The following is a 19,730-nucleotide window of genomic DNA, read 5'->3' as shown; positions in this document are numbered from 1 at the left end:
ACAGATTGTCTTGAAATGAAAAAGATTTTTTACGGATTTGCAATTTTTCCACATCATGTCTGCTCAAACTTAATGCACATGTACTAATTTGCCTTGCTCTTCATGGTGACAGTCACACTGTTGGTAACAGATGTTATAAACTACAACAGAGTTATGCCCTCACTGTCACACAGGACAAAGGACTGACTCAAGAGCTGAGAAGCCAAACAAATAAAGTTAATGAGAAATTTAAAATTCACCTGAATTTTTAAAATAGGAAATGGACAAAACCTAATACCCCCATGGAGTTGCGGAAGTACTTAAGTTAATGACCTGGAGGTATCTGTGCAATTTATGTCAACACTGGGACCTAAACAGAGCAAGCAAAAGCATTTAGGCTGAACATAAATCAAACTCTCATACATACTCAATGGAAGAGTGGCTAAACATATTGAAACATTAATTTGTACATTATAAAATTATTTGGATTCACGTTCTTGAAGTACTCTCTTAATCTTGCTGCTTTATCCACTTATCCGTCATGGTATTTGTCAGTATCTGGTAGTAATACGACTTGTATGAAACCCCTGACCAGTTCTATGCTGGGTTTTTGCAAGTTCATTTTTCTCAGCTACTCCTAGCTAGAGATATAATCCTTTCCTACATCTCCATAACCACATTATTCGAGTATTGGCGCCTATGCCATGCTAGCACATATCAGAACTTAAATGCATTCAGTTCATGCTTTGCTCTCATAGGAAGAGACTGGTTATTTCCTTCTCTTCTCTGAGGAAGCTCATAGAACAAATGACAAAGTGTGAGAAATAGTTATGAAAGCTAGTTCTGTATACCCCCGAGAACAAAAAAAGACATTTTGTTCTTTTTTCCTGCCTTCTTTTAAAAAAAAAAAACAACAAAACTTGACCATTGCCGTCCATCAATTTAATACCGTTCCTCATATGACTTAAATATTGCCTGTATTCATTCTTACAACCTTTTATTTCTGTTTAAATTCTGTTCTCTGACATTATGTCTTGCCCTCTACATTCGTGCACATCCTTCCGTAATGGTGCCAGCAAGGCTTTGCTTCCCTTCCCCAGTAATTCCTGCTACTCCAAAAATGTGTGATAGCTTCATGATATGTAGCACTTCTGAAATCCCTCTCGCACGCCCTCCAGCTGTAATTTAGTTTATGTACACACTACAGCTTTGGTCAGGCACAGGAGTATGAAATTGCCAACCAATTTAGTAACAGAAGTTACACCAACCCACACATTAGTCTGGACAGTGCTTCCTCCACTAGCATAAGCTGTTGTCCCTCACAAGGGACTGAAGCAACTAAGCCCACAGAAGAGCCGGTGGGCTTAGAGTATTGCACTATCAGCCCTAAAGCCACATAGCTGCCTTGCTGCTGTCGCACCACTATAAGCTCTGTAGTATAGACATAGCCCCATTTCTCTGGGCCACATGCTGTAGCTTGCCAACCACTGACATGTGCCAGATCCCAGGCAAGTATATGACCGTGAGGTGACAGAAGCAGGCTACACACTGTGGCACAATGGAGTAGCTGAGAATATGCCCTGTGAGTGGGTGAAAAAGTAATGCAAATATACCCAAGGACAACAATTCAGACTACAAATCTTAAAAAGTTCATATATTCATACATAACATAGCAGCTCTTCATTTTGTCACCTAAATTTACATTTCTTCTCTCCTGTTCTCATTTACATCATGTAGGCTGTGTGACTGCACTACTTTAGATTTCAGTTGTTTTGTTAGCTTTCTGAACCCTTTACATTTATTCAGTTCCAGCTTTGTTCTCAAATAAGACTGGCTATTTATTTTGGTAAACATATTCAGTAAATGTAAATATGGGTGAGAAATAGAATAGTTTGGAATAATGGTTATTCAAATTCAGCATAACTATATCCCTTGGTAGCTGCATTATGCTTTTTCTTCCCCTCCTAGAATTCACAATTATGTGTAGATACATACACAATTATATAAACTATGGAAATAATTTAAAAAGGTTTTGGATATTTTGCAATAACAGGCAGTACATTTAGCACCAAGTAGGAATCAAGTGATCTTTAGCTTTTATATCTTTCCATATATTGCACATGTTCAAAATCCTGAGAGGAAGGATGGTCACAGGGTTAAAAGTCCCTTGACCCCACAGCTCTATAAAAGACTTCCTATGGGACCTGGGGCAAGACACTTGATCTATTTTTGCATGAATTCTCCATTCATAAAAATGGGCACAGTGTTCTTTTTCTCAACCTCCGAGTCTTGCATGTTTTGACTGAAAGTTCCTCAGGGCACAGATTTTAATATGTGTTTGTACAGCTACTAAGTACATCTGGCCTTACTGTACAGCAGGGGTGCACAAAGTGGGGGCGGGGGGCAGACCGTGTCAGAGGGACAGGAAATTGGTAAAGTGGGTGCAGCGCCATTGGCTGCTGGGTCTCAGGCTCATCCATCTCATTAAAAATGTTGAAATATGTTACTATTTTTATGTATGTGTATTCACACTTATATACTGATCAATAACGATTTTACATTCTACATACTTATCTTCTTACATTTGCCAAAAAGTTTTTTTTTTCATATGAACATAACCAAAATTTCTGTTGGTTTGGATTACATCAGACAGACTGGGGGGAAGGGTGTGTGTGAGGAATTGCTAATTGCACAGACAAAAGTGGAGTGCAACATAAAGTTTGCTCACCCCACCATACAATACTCACACTGCATACATACAATTGACCAGATTCTTGCAAGTGGTTGCCCTTAGCATAAACACACGCATGACATGAACACACTAACCCTGAAAGCCTTTCATTCAGTACACCAAGAAAACTAGTGAGCTCTGATGATTCAGCTCAGCTGCACGCGATCTTAAACTGAACACCATTTTGCTTTGTGATCTCAAATACACCAATGGCATTGTCTTATTGGTTCAGTTTGGTGAACTGCTGCAGCTGAAGGCCAATGTAGCCAGGAAAAGAGCAATACACACTGACATGGTTATTAATCCAGACAAAACTAAGTCTTTGCGTGTCACCATCCGTCTCCAATCCAAGATTACAGCCGGCTGAGAGTTACCCTGTCCAAATAGAACATCAAGCTGATGGCAAGTGCCACAAACTTGGACAGTGTCATAGCAATCATGGAGGGTGCATGAAAGACACAGCCACTTGCATGGTAGCAACTTCTGCCATGATTTGGTCGTTCAGAAGCATACCATAAGCCTGCCCGTTTCTACAGATAGCACAGAGTTTCACACCCCTTTGCCTAAGGAAGGCTGAAAAATGCTGCACTGACATCTTTAATTCTGTCGTCTTCGGTTGCTCCATGTTAAACCCTAAAACAAAATAAAAACTAAAGAGGAGTCAGCCAAATAAAACATAAGTAAAACCTGGGAGACTAAAATCCAGCTCACTCTGAAGTTACATGGATTTCAGTGAGAGCAGGATGTGGACTGACTGACATGCCTTGCCTCTTGCCCTGAAACCTTCCAGACACAGATTCTGGCAGACAATCCATGAGGACAAGTTACAAAGGCAGAACACCCTGAGAACATGCTGCCGATGTTTACAAGAAAAAAAAAATCAATTCCAGGAAATGACAGCAAGAGCATTCTCAGTAGCAACTGGACATAGGGGAAGAAACAAACGCAACAGCATTCCAAAAATGTTGTATGTACCTGTTGACAAAATGCATTTTGTGTGCATGTCTGGGTAGAGTTTTCTATTCACAGATACAAGCTGGAATGTATATGCATCTAAGAGATGCTTTTTAAACATCTTTCTCAATTTACAGAATAGGCCAAAAATAATCAGATTTGGATGTCTAAAGGTGAATAGTAGCTCTGGGCTGTGTTTGAGATAAGTAAGCCATTCCAGGCGAGGTACTGGAAGAGTGATGTCTTTGACATCACATTTGTTGGCCGTTGGTCCAAAACAGTACAGACCATAAGACCTTTTGAGCATACAAAAAATTCCATTTATTTGGACATGAGACTAGGAACAGCAGGAGAGGACTCATCTATGACAATAGGGCTAGGTGAATGCAGAGTGAAGATAATTTGTTTTCTTGCTCGCTTTTGTGTTGGGTGAGATTTGTCACCAGTTTTCTTTTCTTTTTTTTTATTTTTATGTTCTTGTTTTAACTGGACTTCATCCATAATTGCCAAGAAAGTTCCTATTCTTGGATAGGCTTCTTTTAGTGTGCTAAACAGAGATAAGTTTTCACCAGTAATTGCAAAACAAAACAAAAAAAAACCTCTGGTTTAAGCTGTCAATCAAAAAGGGTGTTAGCAATAGCCCTGCTATTAGATCCAAGTCTAATAAGCTTATTAAATTTGAAAGCCTGTAGAAGGATTAACAACCATAGTTGTTTTTCAGCGAATAGGGAGAGGAATTATATTTTCATTAGGTTTTAGTTTAAAACCTGGATAGCAATAAACATAACTGAAATCAAGTGCAACATTTTACCCGCCCAAAAACCTGGGCAAGCAGTCTTCATATGTATAAGCTGATTGATATTTCAAATAGACACAATCTTTTATGCTGTTTTTCATATTCAGCTATCAACCCTCAATGCAGATTTCTATCTGAGACCTGTAAGCAGTTTGTATCAGTGCTGTAGGTAGCATGGGATATTTGGGTGGAGCTTGCCCACATGTGGTTTGGCAACCAGGGGCAGGGGGAGGGTGAACAGGCTCAAGTGCTCAGAAAGGATGGGGATCCAGCCCCTACAACCCCCTGCAGACAGACGTGTGGGGGATTGGCCCTCTGGCAGGGGGATCTCCAGTGTCCTGGGTGAACATCCAGTTCCAGGAGGAGACTCTGCCCTCCAGCACACACAGTTCCCATTGTCCCATGCCCAGCTCCACCAGTCAGTAGGCTTCCCTTTTTTGAAGATTTCCTCTACTATCTCTAGGCCAATTCCAAGCCCAGAAAAATGAATGCTCCCAGCACCCCAACCTGCACCACCCACCCATTGCTACAGCCAGGGAATAGGGTAGGAGAGTGAGGACTTGTTCCATTCTACATGTCCTCTGGCACTCCAGCAACAGAGGTGGGACGAGGGATTGCAGTGCTGGATTGTTACCAGTCAACAGCAGAGTATTCTGGAGTTTTAAAATCTACAGTGTGGGCTTGTGTCATGCAAGTGTGCAGGGCCATCGATTGTCTCTTCCTCTGAAGGACTGTGACTCTCAGCATCGTGCAGAATCTGCAGGAAGGAAGCTTTCAAATTGCCGCGGAGCAACAGACAGCATGTGCATTCCTATTTTGATACCAGAACACTTTGCCACAGAGTGCAGCAACTTTCTGTCCGCACACAAGTATTGGTGAATCACTGGGGATATTTCAGCAACAGCAGTTCTGACTGGCCAAGAAAACTGTATAAAACTCATGGACCATTCAGGAAGATACAACCAGGAACCTTCCTGACTGGCAGATTACTATTAATGATGTTGAAATGCCAGCAGTAATCCTAAAGACCCAGCCTATCTCTTGGTCCCCTCTCTTAGGAAGCTATACACCAGTCACCTTGAGGGAAAAAAGATTCAGCTAGAGGTTGAGCAGGTGAACAATGACTGGCAAATACACTTTTGGTAGATTGAAGGGCTGCTGGAACCTTTTATTCACAAGACTGGATCTTAGTTTAAAAAAAAAAAACAATGGTTATAGCTGCCTGCTATGTTTCATGTAATATCTGTTGGGGAAAGAAGAAATTGCCATGAGGGTGGAGATGGAGCAGTTATTTGCTGTGTTTGACCTGCTGGATATAAGGACTGTGAGAATTCAACAAGGCGCTATGCAGCTCACAGAGGCTTTGAACAAGAACTTTAATGGTGAGTCACAATAATGCACTGTGGTATACTTTGCTCTACCTGAATTTGCTCTACTGCCCCCCCTGCAAGAAGGAAACGTAGAGTAGTGGTGGTTGGAGACTCTCTTCTGAGGGGGACGGAGGCGCCCATCTGTCGCCCTGACATTTCCTCTCGGGAGGTCTGCTGCCTGCCGGGGGCCCGTATCCGAGACATTACGCAGGCATTGTCGAGGATTATCCAGCCCTCTGACTACTATCCCATGCTTCTCATCCATGTGGGCACTAATGATACTGCAAGGTGTGACGCTGAGCAGGTCAAGAGTGACTTCAGGGCTCTGGGGGCACGGGTTAGGGGGTTTGGGGCGCAGGTGGTATTCTCTTCAATCCTGCCTGTCAGAGGTAGGGGCCCAGGCAGAGACAGGTGTATCCGAGAGGTGAATGCTTGGTTGCGTAGATGGTGTCGCCTTGACCACGGGATCCTTTTCCGGGAACGACTGCTAGGCAGAGATGGCGTTCACCTTTCGAGGAGGGGGAAGACCATATTCGGACACAGGCTGGCTAACCTAGTGAGGAGGGCTTTAAACTAGGTTCGATGGGGGCAGGGGAGCAAAGCCCGCAGGTAAGTGGACAGCATGAATACATGGGAGATGAACTTGAAATGGGAGGGAGTATGGGCTACACTGGGAGAGTAAAAAGAGGGCCAGGTCAAAACTGGGACGCAAGACCAAATCAATATCTGAGATGCCTATATACGAATGCAAAAAGTATGGGAAATAAACAAGAAGAATTGGAAGTACTAATAAACGAATACAACTATGATATCGTTGGCATCACAGAAACTTGGTGGGATAATACTCATGATTGGAATGTTGGTATCGAAGGGTACAGCCTGCTTAAGAAGGACAGACAGGGAAAGAAGGGAGGAGGTGTTGCCTTGTATATTAAAAATGTACACACTTGGACAGAAGTGGAGATGGACGTAGGAGATGGACGGGTTGAAAGTCTCTGGGTTAGACTCAGAGGAGTAAAAAACAAGGATAAGGTCCTACTAGGCATCTACTACAGGCCCCCTAGCCAGGTGGAAGAGGTGGATGAGGCTTTCTTTAAACAGCTAACAAAATCATCCAGGGCCCAGAATTTGGTGGTGATGGGGGACTTCAACTATCCAGGTATATGTTGGGAAACTAATACAGCAGGGGACAGACTGTCCAATAAATTCTTGGATTGCATTGCAGACAACTTTTTATTCCGAAAGGTTGAAAAAGCTACCAGAGGGGAAGCTGTTCTAGATTTAATTTTAACAAATAGGGAAGAAATTATTGAGAATTTGAAAGTGGAAGGATGCTCGGGTGAAAGTGATCATGAAATCACAGAGTTCACAATTCTAAGGAAGGGTAGAAGGGAAAACAGTACAATAGAGATAATGGATTTCAGGAAGGCAGATTTTGGTAAACTCAGACAGCTGGTAGGTAAGGTCCCATGGGAAGCTAAACCGAGGGGAAAAACAGCTGAGGAGAGTTGGCAGTTTTTCAAAGGGACATTATTAAGGGCCCAAAAGCAAGCTATCCCACTGTGTAGGAAAGATAGAAAACATGGCAAAAGACCGCCTTGGCTTAACCAGGAGATCTTGCATGATCTCAAAATAAAAAAGAAATCGTATAAGAAATGGAAACGAGGACAAATTACAAAGGATGAATATAGGTAAACAACACGAGCATGCAGGAGCAAGATTAGAAAGGCTAAGGCACAAAATGAGCTCAAACTAGCTACAAGCATAAAGGGAAACAAGAAGGCTTTTTACAAATACATTGGTAACAAGAGGAAGACCAAGGAGAGGGTAGGGCCATTGGTCAGTGAGGAGGGAGGAACAATAACAGGGAATTTGGAAATGGCAGAGATGTTTAATGATTTCTTTGTTTCGGTCTTCACTGAGAAATCTGAAGGCATGCCTGACATAGAGAATGCTAGTGAAAAAGGGGTAGGTTTATTAGTTGAAATAAGAAAAGAACAAATTAAAATTTACTTTGAGAAATTAGATGTCTGCAAATCACCAGGGCTTGATGAAATGCATCCTAGAATCCCCAAGGAGCTGATAGAAGAGGCATCTGAGCCTTTAGCAATCATTTTTGATAAATCGTGGGAGACAGGAGAGATTCCAGAAGACTGGAAAAGGGCAAATATAGTACCCATTTATAAAAAGGTGAACAAGAATAACCCGGGAAACTACAGGCCAGTCAGCTTAACTTCTGTGCCAGGAAAGATAATGGAGCAGGTAATTAAAGAAATCATCTGCAAGCAACTGGAAGGTGGTAAGGTGCTAGGGAACAGCCAGCATGGTTTTGTTAAAAACAGATCATGTCAAACCAATCTTATAGCTTTCTTTGATAGAATAACGAGTCTTGTGGATAAGGGAGAAGCGGTGGATGTGGTATACCTAGACTTCAGTAAAGCATCTGACACGGTCTCACATAATATACTTATCAATAAACTATGCAAATACAACTTAGATGGGGCTACTATAAGGTGGGTGAACAACTGGCTGGATAACCGTACCCAGAGAGTAGTTATTAATGGTTTTCAATCCTGCTGGAAAAGTATAACTAGTGGGGTTCCGCAGGGGTCTATTTTGGGACCGGTTCTGTTCAATATCTTCATTAACGATTTAGATATTGACATAGAAAGTACACTTATTAAGTTTGCAGATGATACCAAGCTGGGAGGGGTTGCAACTTCTTTGGAGGATAGGGTCATAATTCAAAAGGATCTGGATAAACTGGAGAAATGGGATGAGGTAAACAGGATGAAGTTTAATAAGGACAAATGCAAAGTGCTCCACTTAGGAAGGAACAATCAGTGTCACACATACAGAATGGGAAAGGACTGCCTAGGAATGAGTACAGCAGAAAGGGATCTAGGGGTTATAGTGGACCACAAGCTAAATATGAGTCAATGCTGTTGCGAAAAAGGCAAACATGATTCTAGGATGCATTAACAGGTGTGTTGTGAACAAGACACGAGAAATCATTCTCCCGCTCTACTCTGCGCTGGTTAGGCCTCAGCTGGAGTATTGTGTCCAGTTCTGGGCGCCGCAGTTCAGGAAGGATGTGGAGAAATTGGAGAGGGTCCAGAGGAGAGCAACAAGAATGATCAAAGGTCTAGAGAACATGACCTATGAAGAAAGGCTGAAAGAATTGGGCTTGTTTAGTTTGGAAAAGAGAAGATTGAGGGGGGACATGATAGCAGTTTTCAGGTATCTAAAAGGGTGTCATAAGGCAGAGGGAGGGAACTTGTTCTTCCTTGCCTCTGAGAATAGAACAAGAGGCAATGGACTGAAATTGCAGCAGGGGAGGTTCAGGTTGGACATTAGGAAAAAGTTCCTAACTGTCAGGGTGATCAAACACTGGAACGAATTGCCATGGGAGGTGGTGGAATCTCCATCACTGGAGATATTTAAGAAGAGGTTAGATAGATGGCTTTCAGGGATGGTCTAGAAAGTGCTTGGTCCTGCCATGAGAGCAGGGGGGTGGACTTGATGGCCTCTCGAGGTCCCTTCCAGTCCTACTCTTCTATGATCCTATGAATTGTGCAGCACTTGTTGTACATCTACACATATATCACTGTTAGCGCACCTATTAATTTTGTGGTGTTTGCTGCTCATTTATGAGTATTGCATTGTTTGTCCCTGACCCTATGAGTTGTGTCACACTGTACAATAATAAGCAAGTGGGCACCTTCAGAACAGCTAGGCTCTCTGCAGCATATTATTAGCAACAAATAAAGCAGGATTATTTTCCTAATAATAGGCTTTTATTATCAAAACTGGCACAAAGAAAAACCTGTGCAATTTAACAGCAAATGCATAAAATCTTCATCAATTAATGGAACAAAACTCATGGAGGGAATAGGAGAGTCAGGTCTGTTTTAGCTACAAATTCAGCAACCATGACTTGCACAGGTGAATGACTGACGTGAAGCTGTATTGTCCTTAATGCCCACTGGGGTGGAGTGGTAGGGCTAAGAGTGCAGCCCCTGATTCTGCATGGAATGCTGAGGGGGCACATAGGGAGGTACGGTAATTGAGTTCACTAGCAGCCACAGAGGGAGGCATGCCCATCCCAGCTTACCAGTCCACAGGAGTTTGCAGCAAATGCATTTGCTGCCCAAGAAACCCTCATTATGTCCTGGTGCATCTCCCTCTCCTTTTCCTGCTGAGTCTCCATACACTGTTTAATGTTCAACCTTCACGATCTCTGTTCATGGTCTGACACAGCACTGGATTCCAGGATCTCATTAAAGACATCCTCTGGAGTGCTCCACTTCTGCCTTCTTGTTTGGTTCAGGCATTTGGCAGATGGGGAAGGGCAACTCTCCAAGGTCACAAGGGCAGCACTTACAGATCACACACATTGAGGAACTGCTGTCCACACAATTACAATGGAAAGTTAAAGTTAAAATTCCGAACTCTTTCATTCCCCAAAAGAGTTAGGCAAGAGTTGTTTATTGACACTTCTGCTTCAGAATGCTTGTTCCAGTGTCACTCGCAGCATCAGCCATGGTGAACATGGCCTGCCAGAAGAGAGGGAAATGAGAGTATTACTTGGTTGCATGAAAAAAAGGAGTATTGGGTAACAGCATTGAATCTCAGCACCATTTTCCACAGGTGGTGGTGATCTTAGCTGGTATTTCACTCCCTATGGTAACAAAAGCACAGAGAACACAGCTGCTGTTTGTGTCCCAAAGCTGCCTGGGCCTATGTGCAGCCACCCTGTTTATCACAGTGGTGCTTGCTGAAGTTATCACTGACTGGTGTGTGTGAAAACATCCTACTGCAAAGGAAGAATTAAGGCTGCCATCCCTAGACCCTTTGTGATATGACTGCAGAGCACCTCTATGGAAGTTTCATAGCCATCTCTCACAAAGATTCAAGGAACATCCCTGTGTATGTAAACAAACTGCGCTGGGTGACCTCCACTCTCTACACAGGAGAATGCAAAGCAGATAACTGCTCTCTTTGCTGCAGAGATACATTAATAAAAAAAATCAATAGTTGTGTGCTGTTAGTCGGGGATGCCATCAGTACCTCATTGTAATGGGAAATACAATACACACTTACGCAAATTCCTTCCCCTATATTCGACTTGCCCATACTCAGCTAACAGGACTGGCTTAGACAGTGGGTGATGTCTCAAACAATTGTTGGCTTATGACATAGCTGGACACTCTGGTCACATGTACCTCCTCCTTCTCCACATCTTCCTGTTCTTTAGGCAAGGGACCTGTGGTTCGGGCTTCTTGGAGTATCTACTACAGTCTGCAGGATGGTGGTGGGGTCTCTGCCAAGAATGGTGTGCTGTAAAAGCACCAAGCCTGCGGCTCAGCACCAGAGCCACGGGTGATCTTTCTGACCTCCTGATATACCTGCTGCAGTGACTTCACTGGTGCTAACTCCCATCATATCCCTTCTACTGCATCCCCAGTACAAGCTGCTCACAGATTCTGATGTTTCTATAGCTGGTCCATAGCTGTGCTTCCACTGCCTCTTCTTCTCCCACCACGGTGAAGGAGAACCAATATTTCCTGTGTGCTCCAAGCTGGAGAGCATGTAGTCAGCACGGTCATTTAGGGAGCTGCACACACGAACGGAGAGCAGCTCAGTCTGCTTACCAAGCTCGACAATCTGGAAAAAGCACATTAAACATGTGCAGGGCTTTAAAAGGGAGGGAAACTTTCCAGTCTCTGTGACCGCTGGACAGTGAAATTCACAAGTTTGACCAGAGCATTCAGTGCTGGGTTTTGCAGAAATGCTGCTCAAGAAGTCCTAGGGTTGTTAGAAGTAACTGCACCACCCACGCTCGCACAAGATGACCCTTGGTGATTTGAACCCTGGCTCAATTCTGATCAGTTAGCTGGAGATGGGAGGTCAGCAGAACAAGGGGCTTACATTGGTGGGAAAGAAATTCAATTTAGACAACTGCACAACTAGCTCAATGCACGGCGGCTTATGTCAAACTAACTTGGTTGTTTAGATCAGGCCTGACTATGAACTGATGGAAGACCAGCCAGGCTGCACTGTTGCTTCCTCCTGCTTTCTTTCCTTTAAATTTAATGTAGCACTTTATAGTTCCAATGTACAAAAACAACTACACAGCCATATAATTGGAAAATACTCTTTTGTTCTTTCCTCTGGCTTGCTTGTGACTTACAGATGACCTTGTTGTAACAGAATCTACTTTTACTTTCAGCCAAGACTTACCTGTAATAAATGGACATTACAGTTTTACAGACAGTTATCTGGCAATATTCTTTTAAAACTGAAACAGCTTTGGCTCATTTAACTAGAGACAATGTGATTCTGGACACCCATGAAATAACTATAACATCAATATAGCCTATATACACTTAAGTTTTAAGACACTTAAAATAATCATCTTTATAAAACCTCAGAGCCTGTTGAAGTTGACAAAAAGGGTGAGGAGACTATCAGAGAATATCAGAGGATTACAAACACCAGGCTGGATCTCTGCCATCCTCGTCTGAATGAACCAAATCCAAGTCCACCACTACCACCCTGGAGCTGGTGTGAGTCTGAGACATGATGAGCATGGCGGACAGTGTATAGGGGAGAGAAACCCCACAAATGGTTCACACTCCCCTCATGATGTGGGGAACGGTTTCATGGAGCTCTTGAGCCTGTATACAGAGGGCAAAGCAAGAGGACTCTGCTACACTGAGCATTTCCTTTTGCAGGAGGGCCAATAGGAAGTGGTCTCCTGGGAGCTACTTCGCAGTAGACTTGGGCAGTGCAGAAGCATCTCTGCTATTCATCCTCATCCAGCAGAAGTTAAGAAAGAACAGAAGTTGCATTGGGGGTCCCCTTTAAAGAAAAACGGTCCAGATTTAAGAAAGTAAACCTGGAATTACTGATAGAAACAAACAGAAATCCAGTGCAGACTGCGTAACTGTTCTCTGCCTGAGCAATATTTCTCGGTAACAGGGCCTTGCACTCCCTACACACCCAAAGACTCCAAATACTAATCACTTGCAGGCCTATCTGAAGTACGTGGCAGCACACCAATGCTGAGTAGACAAAAGGCATGGAGCTCTCTAAGTCCACTGTAGTTTAAGTGTAGTAACAATACCAGTCTCACTGCAGTACCCACCAAGGGCAATCTGGACAAAACACCAAAGTTTCTATCTGTATTACGTAATGCTGACTACCAAATTTAGATGCCTATGTACAACAACTATTTTACAATATAAATGGTGGCAAATACCTCTCCAAGGTATGGACAGATAGCATTAAATTTGAGTTTTTAAATTTTAAAATTTCATTTTTACTGGGCAGTTGTGTCTCAGACATTGGATTATTTTGTGGCTAGCAAAAACTAATCAATGATCTCTCCAAACACAACTCATCTTTCTAACCAAAACCAGCAGTGCCCCAAATATGTGCTGCTTCTGATGTCCAGTATCTGGGTTATTGGGAATAGCTCTTATAAATCTTTGTTTTTTAGTAACTGTAAGTACTACATGAATGCGATCAAGAAGGAAAACAACTTGAAAGTTCGAAGCCAAACATAATACCAAAAATAGTTGGGAACAAGTTTAAACAAATAATGTTAACTATTTATGCATTTAAAGATTTTAAGACAAATTAATAGACTTATTGAATTAAAAAAGATGAGAATGTTTTAGAATTCTTATTTTCCTATACATCTGCTTGCTAGTAACAAGAGTGCACATATTTGCCCAATCCCCACCCCACTGTGGCTTAAATAAATCTGCCTTGCCAAAGCACTATGTGAGCATTATCATGAAACACTGAGTCCCCTTTATCAAAGCAACTCCTTTGAGCAATATTTTGAGTAGTACTTCCAAGAATCCAGTTATCATCAGAGATTGTGTTAGATTATTGCACACAATGCAGTCCTGCTTCATGACGTGGGCTCTTAGGTACTCTGATGATGATAGAAGAAATACATAAACAAAACAAAAACAAACAGCAACATGTATGAGGACGCAGTCCCTTGCCCAAAGGACACGTACGTTAATTTTGCACTTGCACTTTTTATATATTATATACCCACACAGGGTATGATGGTATTTAATAATGTATTCTCAAAACATGACACAACATAGGAAGAGAAAATCAATCCAACACGGAGATTCACCTGACAGAATTGTTGAGGACACATTTGTTGCTTCAGAGTGTGTACCAGGCACAATCTGCACCTATCAAATTCCAAAGATACACTTAAGCTACATCTACACTTACGAGTTTTGTCAACAAAACTCACAGAATGTCCACATTACAAAGGTGTTTTATTGACAGTAAATCAACAGAACGTGGCACTTCTGTCAACAGCATTCTGCCATTACCCCAAGAGGCAGAACGCCTTTCTTGACAGAATCTGTAGACAGAAAGCCAGTGTGGATGCTCCAGGACAGCCCCTCTGTCAACAGACAGGGCTGCCGGGACACCAGGCAGCTCTGTCTGCTGTGCTTCTGGTCAGCCATTGGGTCAAGAGAGGAGCTGGGCAGCCTGTCGACAGAGCCATCCGCTTTTGTGTCTGGCCACAATCTGTCAACAGAAATTTTGTTGGAAGATATCTTCTGACAGAAGCTTCTGTCGCTAGATCGCTGCAGTGTAGACATAGCCTCAGATATTAAAATACTTATCCAAAGCTCTCTAACCTGAGTCTAGTCTTCTATACATGAGAAAATTGCATCAGCTAAACTACTGCTGATTTTGACACTGATTTAATTAAGCCAATGCAAATGCCAGTGTAAACACTCTCATTATGGTTTAAATCATTCAGTTTATTTCCATTTAGCTCAAATGGCTTAGAAATCAGCTTGAAATAGACTGAAATAAGAGTGACCACATTAGAATTTGCAAAGGTTTAACTAAGCAGGGTTAAAAGAAGGTTTAAATTAAAGGAGTGCAACTTTTTAATATAAACACAGCCTGAGGTCTTGAATAAACCGCACCAGTTTAACAGAAGATGTGATTTGAAATAACTACAGGGTGATTAGCTGTCCAGTTTTCAACCATAATGCCTGTTCAAAAAGGAACCCTGGGGGCTTTGCTTAGCATCGGCATTGGGCCATAAAGAGTCTGACTGGCAGTCCTACAGGGTTAAGGCAGGCTAGCCCCCACATGCTCTGGTACTGCACTGCACTTGGGAAGAGGCTACCAGGTCCAGGTCCTATGTGAGGGAGCAATGGTGTTCTTCATGGTGCCACCGAACTGAGCATCAGCTCCACACTTCCATTGGCTGGGAAGTGGCCAATGGGAGCGGAGGGAACAGGGCCTACAGATGAGAGCAGCATGCAGCTCCTCTAAATCCCTCGAACCTGCTAGCACCATAGATGGTGGCTGCTTCCAGGGCACAGCAATGAATTAGCTGTACTGCAACAGTGAACGGGAGCTTCGCGAGGTAAGCCCATCCCCCAAACCTCTGCCCCAGCCTTGGCCCCACCAGACCCAGTGGCCACACCACACCCAGACCTGCCACCTGCATCCCAATCTCCACATCCCCAACTCTTACCCCCAGCCTAGAGCTCCTACTCCTTCCTGTACCTCTACTCTGTGCCTCAGCCCTCTCCCATATCCTGAACATCCCCAGTCCTACAGTAGAGCCCTCACCCCTTCCTGCACCCCAATCCTGTCTCAGTCTACGGCACCTTCCCACACTCCAAATCCCTCAGCCCCAACCTGGAGCCCCTTCCTGGATCCTACATCCACAGCCAGAGCTGGAGCTCTCTCATGCACCCCAATCCCCTGCCTCAACCTACAGCTATGTCCAATTTTCCAGTTCCCTTGGCCCCACACACAAGCCAGGAAAACTCTCCTTTGCCCCAAAGCCTGCACACTCAGTTAAAACCCTCACCTCCACACCCTTTACAGCAGCGGCCATTCCCTCCAGGAGACTGCTCCCTCTGCCCCACATTGCCAACAATAGGGCCCCACTTCTTTCCCCTCTCCCCCACTCCACCCCTTCCCTTGAGGCTCCTCTCCACCCCTCCCTGCCTCTTCCTGCTCCCACTCCGGCACCTCCCCCTCCCCTTTTCACCCCTTCCTCCAATCTCCCTCCCCAGAGAGCTGTGGCCTCAAAGACTAGGAGAGGGCCTCGTGCCACCAGCTCATTCCATTCCCCAAACTCCCAGCCTGGTTGCTCTGCTTCCCTCTGCTGCTCCTGGTGAGTGCTGCCAGCACCAGGCCCCCTGCTAGTCCTCTGAGCTGTGTCGTTCCAGAAAAGTGGTGGACCTTCCCCCCATACTCACCAGCAATGGGAAGTGGAGCAATAAGGCTGGGAGCCAGAAGAGTGGAGAAGGCTGAGGCAAAGTTGCTCTGCTTCCAGCTGCCACCAGCAGTGAAAACAGGGGAATGGGAGGGTGACCCCTGTGACGAGTGCTAGGCCCCCCCCTAGTCCCATGGGACCCCCCCAAAAAATCATGGGGCCCAGGACGTTTCGATACTGACCGCTGGTTTCTCACAACTCCCCTCCACAATGTTTGGGGGGGGGGGTCATGTGACTGTGCCCCCTTCCCCATGTGCCTCCTGCTCTGTCCCAGCCCCGTGAAGGTAGGAAGAGTGTGAGCCACCAACAGAGAGGGAATGTAATAAGTGGGGATTAGAACCTCAGGGCAGGGGCTAGGGTGCTCAGTTTTGTGTGATTAAATATTTGGCAACCCTAAATTGATATAGTTAACCCCATGTATACCCACATGCATGTGTAAAACCACCCACAGGCAGGCTTGAACCTGGGAAACTTAGTGCACAACCCTCAGCAGTTTGAACTATAAGCCCGCTATCTCTCAGCTCAAACTGTAGAGGAAATTCAGTCTCTCTCTTTGTAAGTGGTCCAGGTGCCACTACATGGGACAGTGAACCACACCCAGTAGGCGTTACATGTGCTCACTCTTATTTCATTTTACCTTAAAACTGTTAGGAACAAGTTTAAGGTAAACTGAAATAAGCCCATCTTAAAACCAAAGTAAGAATTTGTACAAAAGCGCTTGCACCAATTTCACTTGATCAGTTTAAAAGATTTTTACATTAAACCACTACTACCTTGTACCCCAGTTCCATCACGTGCCCCCTCTCCTTATCACCGGAAAGGATGATGCCCATCACAATAGCATCTGACTGGATCTACCAGCAACAAAAGGGAGTGTTTTAGGCCATATATTACTAACCTTTCAAAAATAGCCAAGCTAGCCATCAAACCAAGAATGCAATTCATAATGCTGTGCATACAGCATGCAACTACCTGCAGGGTTAGTAGTCTTTAAAAAGCTGTAAATAGGAAGAAGAGGTACAATACCCGTGGGAAGCAGACATTCCAGCGGCGTAAACACCCGTGCCATTGCCGTTTCCCAACTTTCTGCTTTTCAAAACACAAACACAGAAGGGGGGAGGGGGTTAAAATACTCCAAGTTCTTGCAAAACTCTGGAAGTGTCAACTGCACCTCTTAATGTTACAGGCAGATCTTGACAAAGGCATAGCTCTTTACTGTGAGCAGAGGAAATTTACAACCCAGCGTGATTATTTGTTTTTCCAAAGCCACACACACAAACAAAGCGCTCTGAACCCGTTTGCGGCGGGTCACTTGCAGCACTTGTGGCGAGCCCGTTGCTCTCTCTGGGGGCGGACGAATAATCGCCGGGCACTTTTGGCTCTTGCTAACGCCTGCTACCTGCATGTCGCCCCGCAGCCCCAGAGGGAGTGAGGGAGCCAAGGCAGGCAGGGGCTGGGCAGCAGAGAGCCCGAGCATCCTCTGCTTGAGCTGACACATCCGCTGTGCGCTCCAATGCAAGCTCGGCTAGTAACCTACGAGCGAGCTCCACGGTCAGAGCTGATGGGCAGAAGGGACAGGAAGAGGCAGGGCTGGGGGGCTCCTTCTCCCCCAGGAACCGTTGCCCCCCACTAGGGGAAGGGGAACACAGAGAGCTCTCCCGCCCCCAGGGTAGCAAGCGGAGCTGGGGAGGCTGGAGCAGCAACAGCGAGGGCTACTCAGCACGTGGGTTTCGGGCCGGCTAGGTAGCAGCTGGTCCTGCGGCTCCCCCCTGCACTGAGCACGGGCAGGGGGCGGGGCGCTCGCGCCGGGGTACCTGAGGCTTCGCTCCCTGCAGCGGCAGGACCTGGCGCGAGGGCGGGCGCGCGCGCCGGGGGCCAGGCGAGGACAAAGAACGGGAGGGGGAAGGGGAGGAGCCGTGATGGCATCGATGCCAGCGCCGATCCGTTGCTCCGCGATCGATTTAGACCGCCCGGAAGAGCCGGCGTGAGAGCGATCAGCCCACGCGGGCGGGCGCAGGGAGAGCAGCGGCGTCCTTGTCGCGCCTGCTGACTGCAGGGGGCGCTCTGATCAGTCCCGGACTGTGGGCTTTAGAGGTCTGACGTCAGACACGCCCCCACCCCACCGCCGGGACTCTTGGAGCACCGGGCGAAGCTGTAAGCAGCGGAGAGAGGGGCTTGCATGAATGAAAGCTTGAGTGTGGCCTTAGCGCCTTTCTCTTCGGGGCCTGTGGCTGCAGCCGGAGCCCACGAGACACGTGTTCCTCCATAAAGGTTTTCAAGCCGCGGAAGGCCAAACATGACATGTGTTTTGTATGCCGGCCGCCTATGAAAATTTACATGCATATCTCACGGCACTGGAAGGGACCTGGGGAGGTCATCGAGTCCAGTGCTCTGCACTCACAGTAGGGCCTATCCTATATATATATATACATATGCCCCAAACCCATAAATGGCCTCCTCAAGGGTTGAACTCACGACCCTAGGTTTCCAAAGCCAATGCTTGTTTTCATTTTTTTAAAAATTTCAGATTTAAAAAAAAATGTACAGCAAAACCAAAATGAAATAATTTAATCAGGTATCATAGCAATGAAGTAGTAACATTGTATCTGATCTTAACAGAAAATATATACCAGCACTGTAAGATATCAAAAAAAAATGTCAGGTATTCCTGACACATCTGCCTGTTCTTCATTAGTGTTCCACAGCACAGGATTTAAAGAAACAGTCCACTAGATCATGTGTGAGTGATATTGTTTGGCCAGTCTTGAATTTTTTTCTTGGTGAAGGGAGTGGTAGGCTGGGAGATTTACCTTTCAGAGGAAACTATTAAGCTTTGCAATGTAAAGAAAGACAGCCAACAGGTAACAGCTATGAAAAGAAAGGGGTGGTTTAAGAGCCAGGATAACTCAGATTTTCTTGTTCTGCCTTTAATAATGTAGGACAAAACTATTCACAACAAAATCCTTAAGAGTATGGCAATGCTTTTGGGCCCTGTAAAATGAAGTCAGACTAGCTTTCCACCACAAATGCAGCCACTAAAACAGAAGTCATGGAAGAAATAGACACAGAAAAAGAGTTAAAGATAAGAAAAAGCTTTTGCCGCTGTTCGAATATATTTTTTGCAAAAAACAAGCAGGCCTGGAGCACCTTAAAGACTAACACGTTTTGACTGGGTCTACACTTGCCCCCAACTTTGAAGGGGGCATGGTAATCAGGGTAATGGGAGATTACTAATGAAGTGCTGTGGTGAATATGTAGCACTTCATTAGGCTAATTCCCTCCCCCCCCCAGCAACATCAAAGTGTCAAACTTCAAAGTGCTTGCATGCATGTAGTTGCGGGCTCTTTGAAGTGCCCGCACTACTTTGAAATGCCCATACTGCCCAAAATTTTACTACACAGACTAATACAGCTACCCCTCAGTGATTATATTTTTGGTTAGTGTGATTACTGGATTTGTGTAATAAAAACAACTCACTAAAAATTGGGAAGAAAGCACATTAGTTTTTTATTTCTCTTGAACTATGGGCAGAGTGCTATTTTGATAGAAAAAAAGCTTATTAAAAAAATGAAAGGCTGCGTGACTTCAAAGGATAGTTTTTAAAAA

At 44.7% G+C, this 19,730-nt stretch overlaps 1 protein-coding gene across 3 annotated transcripts in view; it reads right to left on the bottom strand.

The window, feature by feature from the left end:
- The window catches only part of TPK1 (thiamin pyrophosphokinase 1), a 501,862-nt gene extending 483,874 nt beyond the window's left edge, over positions 1-17,988 (bottom strand). For 2 of the 3 annotated variants that reach the window (XM_074988056.1, XM_074988058.1), the window contains exons 1-2: positions 17,939-17,988; positions 17,151-17,210 (exon numbers count right to left, since the gene is read on the bottom strand). In XM_074988056.1, coding sequence (XP_074844157.1) covers positions 17,151-17,193 — 43 coding nt within the window. In that variant the 5' untranslated portion in view covers positions 17,194-17,210; positions 17,939-17,988. Of the gene's footprint in view, positions 1-17,150; positions 17,214-17,938 lie in introns of all 3 variants that reach the window. The other variant, XM_074988057.1, reaches the window with a different exon arrangement.
- Between the last annotated feature and the right edge of the window lie 1,742 nt (positions 17,989-19,730).

This window comes from Carettochelys insculpta, chromosome 2, assembly GCF_033958435.1.
Source record: "Carettochelys insculpta isolate YL-2023 chromosome 2, ASM3395843v1, whole genome shotgun sequence".
NCBI classification, from domain to species: domain Eukaryota; kingdom Metazoa; phylum Chordata; order Testudines; family Carettochelyidae; genus Carettochelys; species Carettochelys insculpta.
The sequence above is the reverse complement of the archived record's forward strand: the minus strand, read 5'-3'. Positions and strand labels throughout refer to the sequence as shown.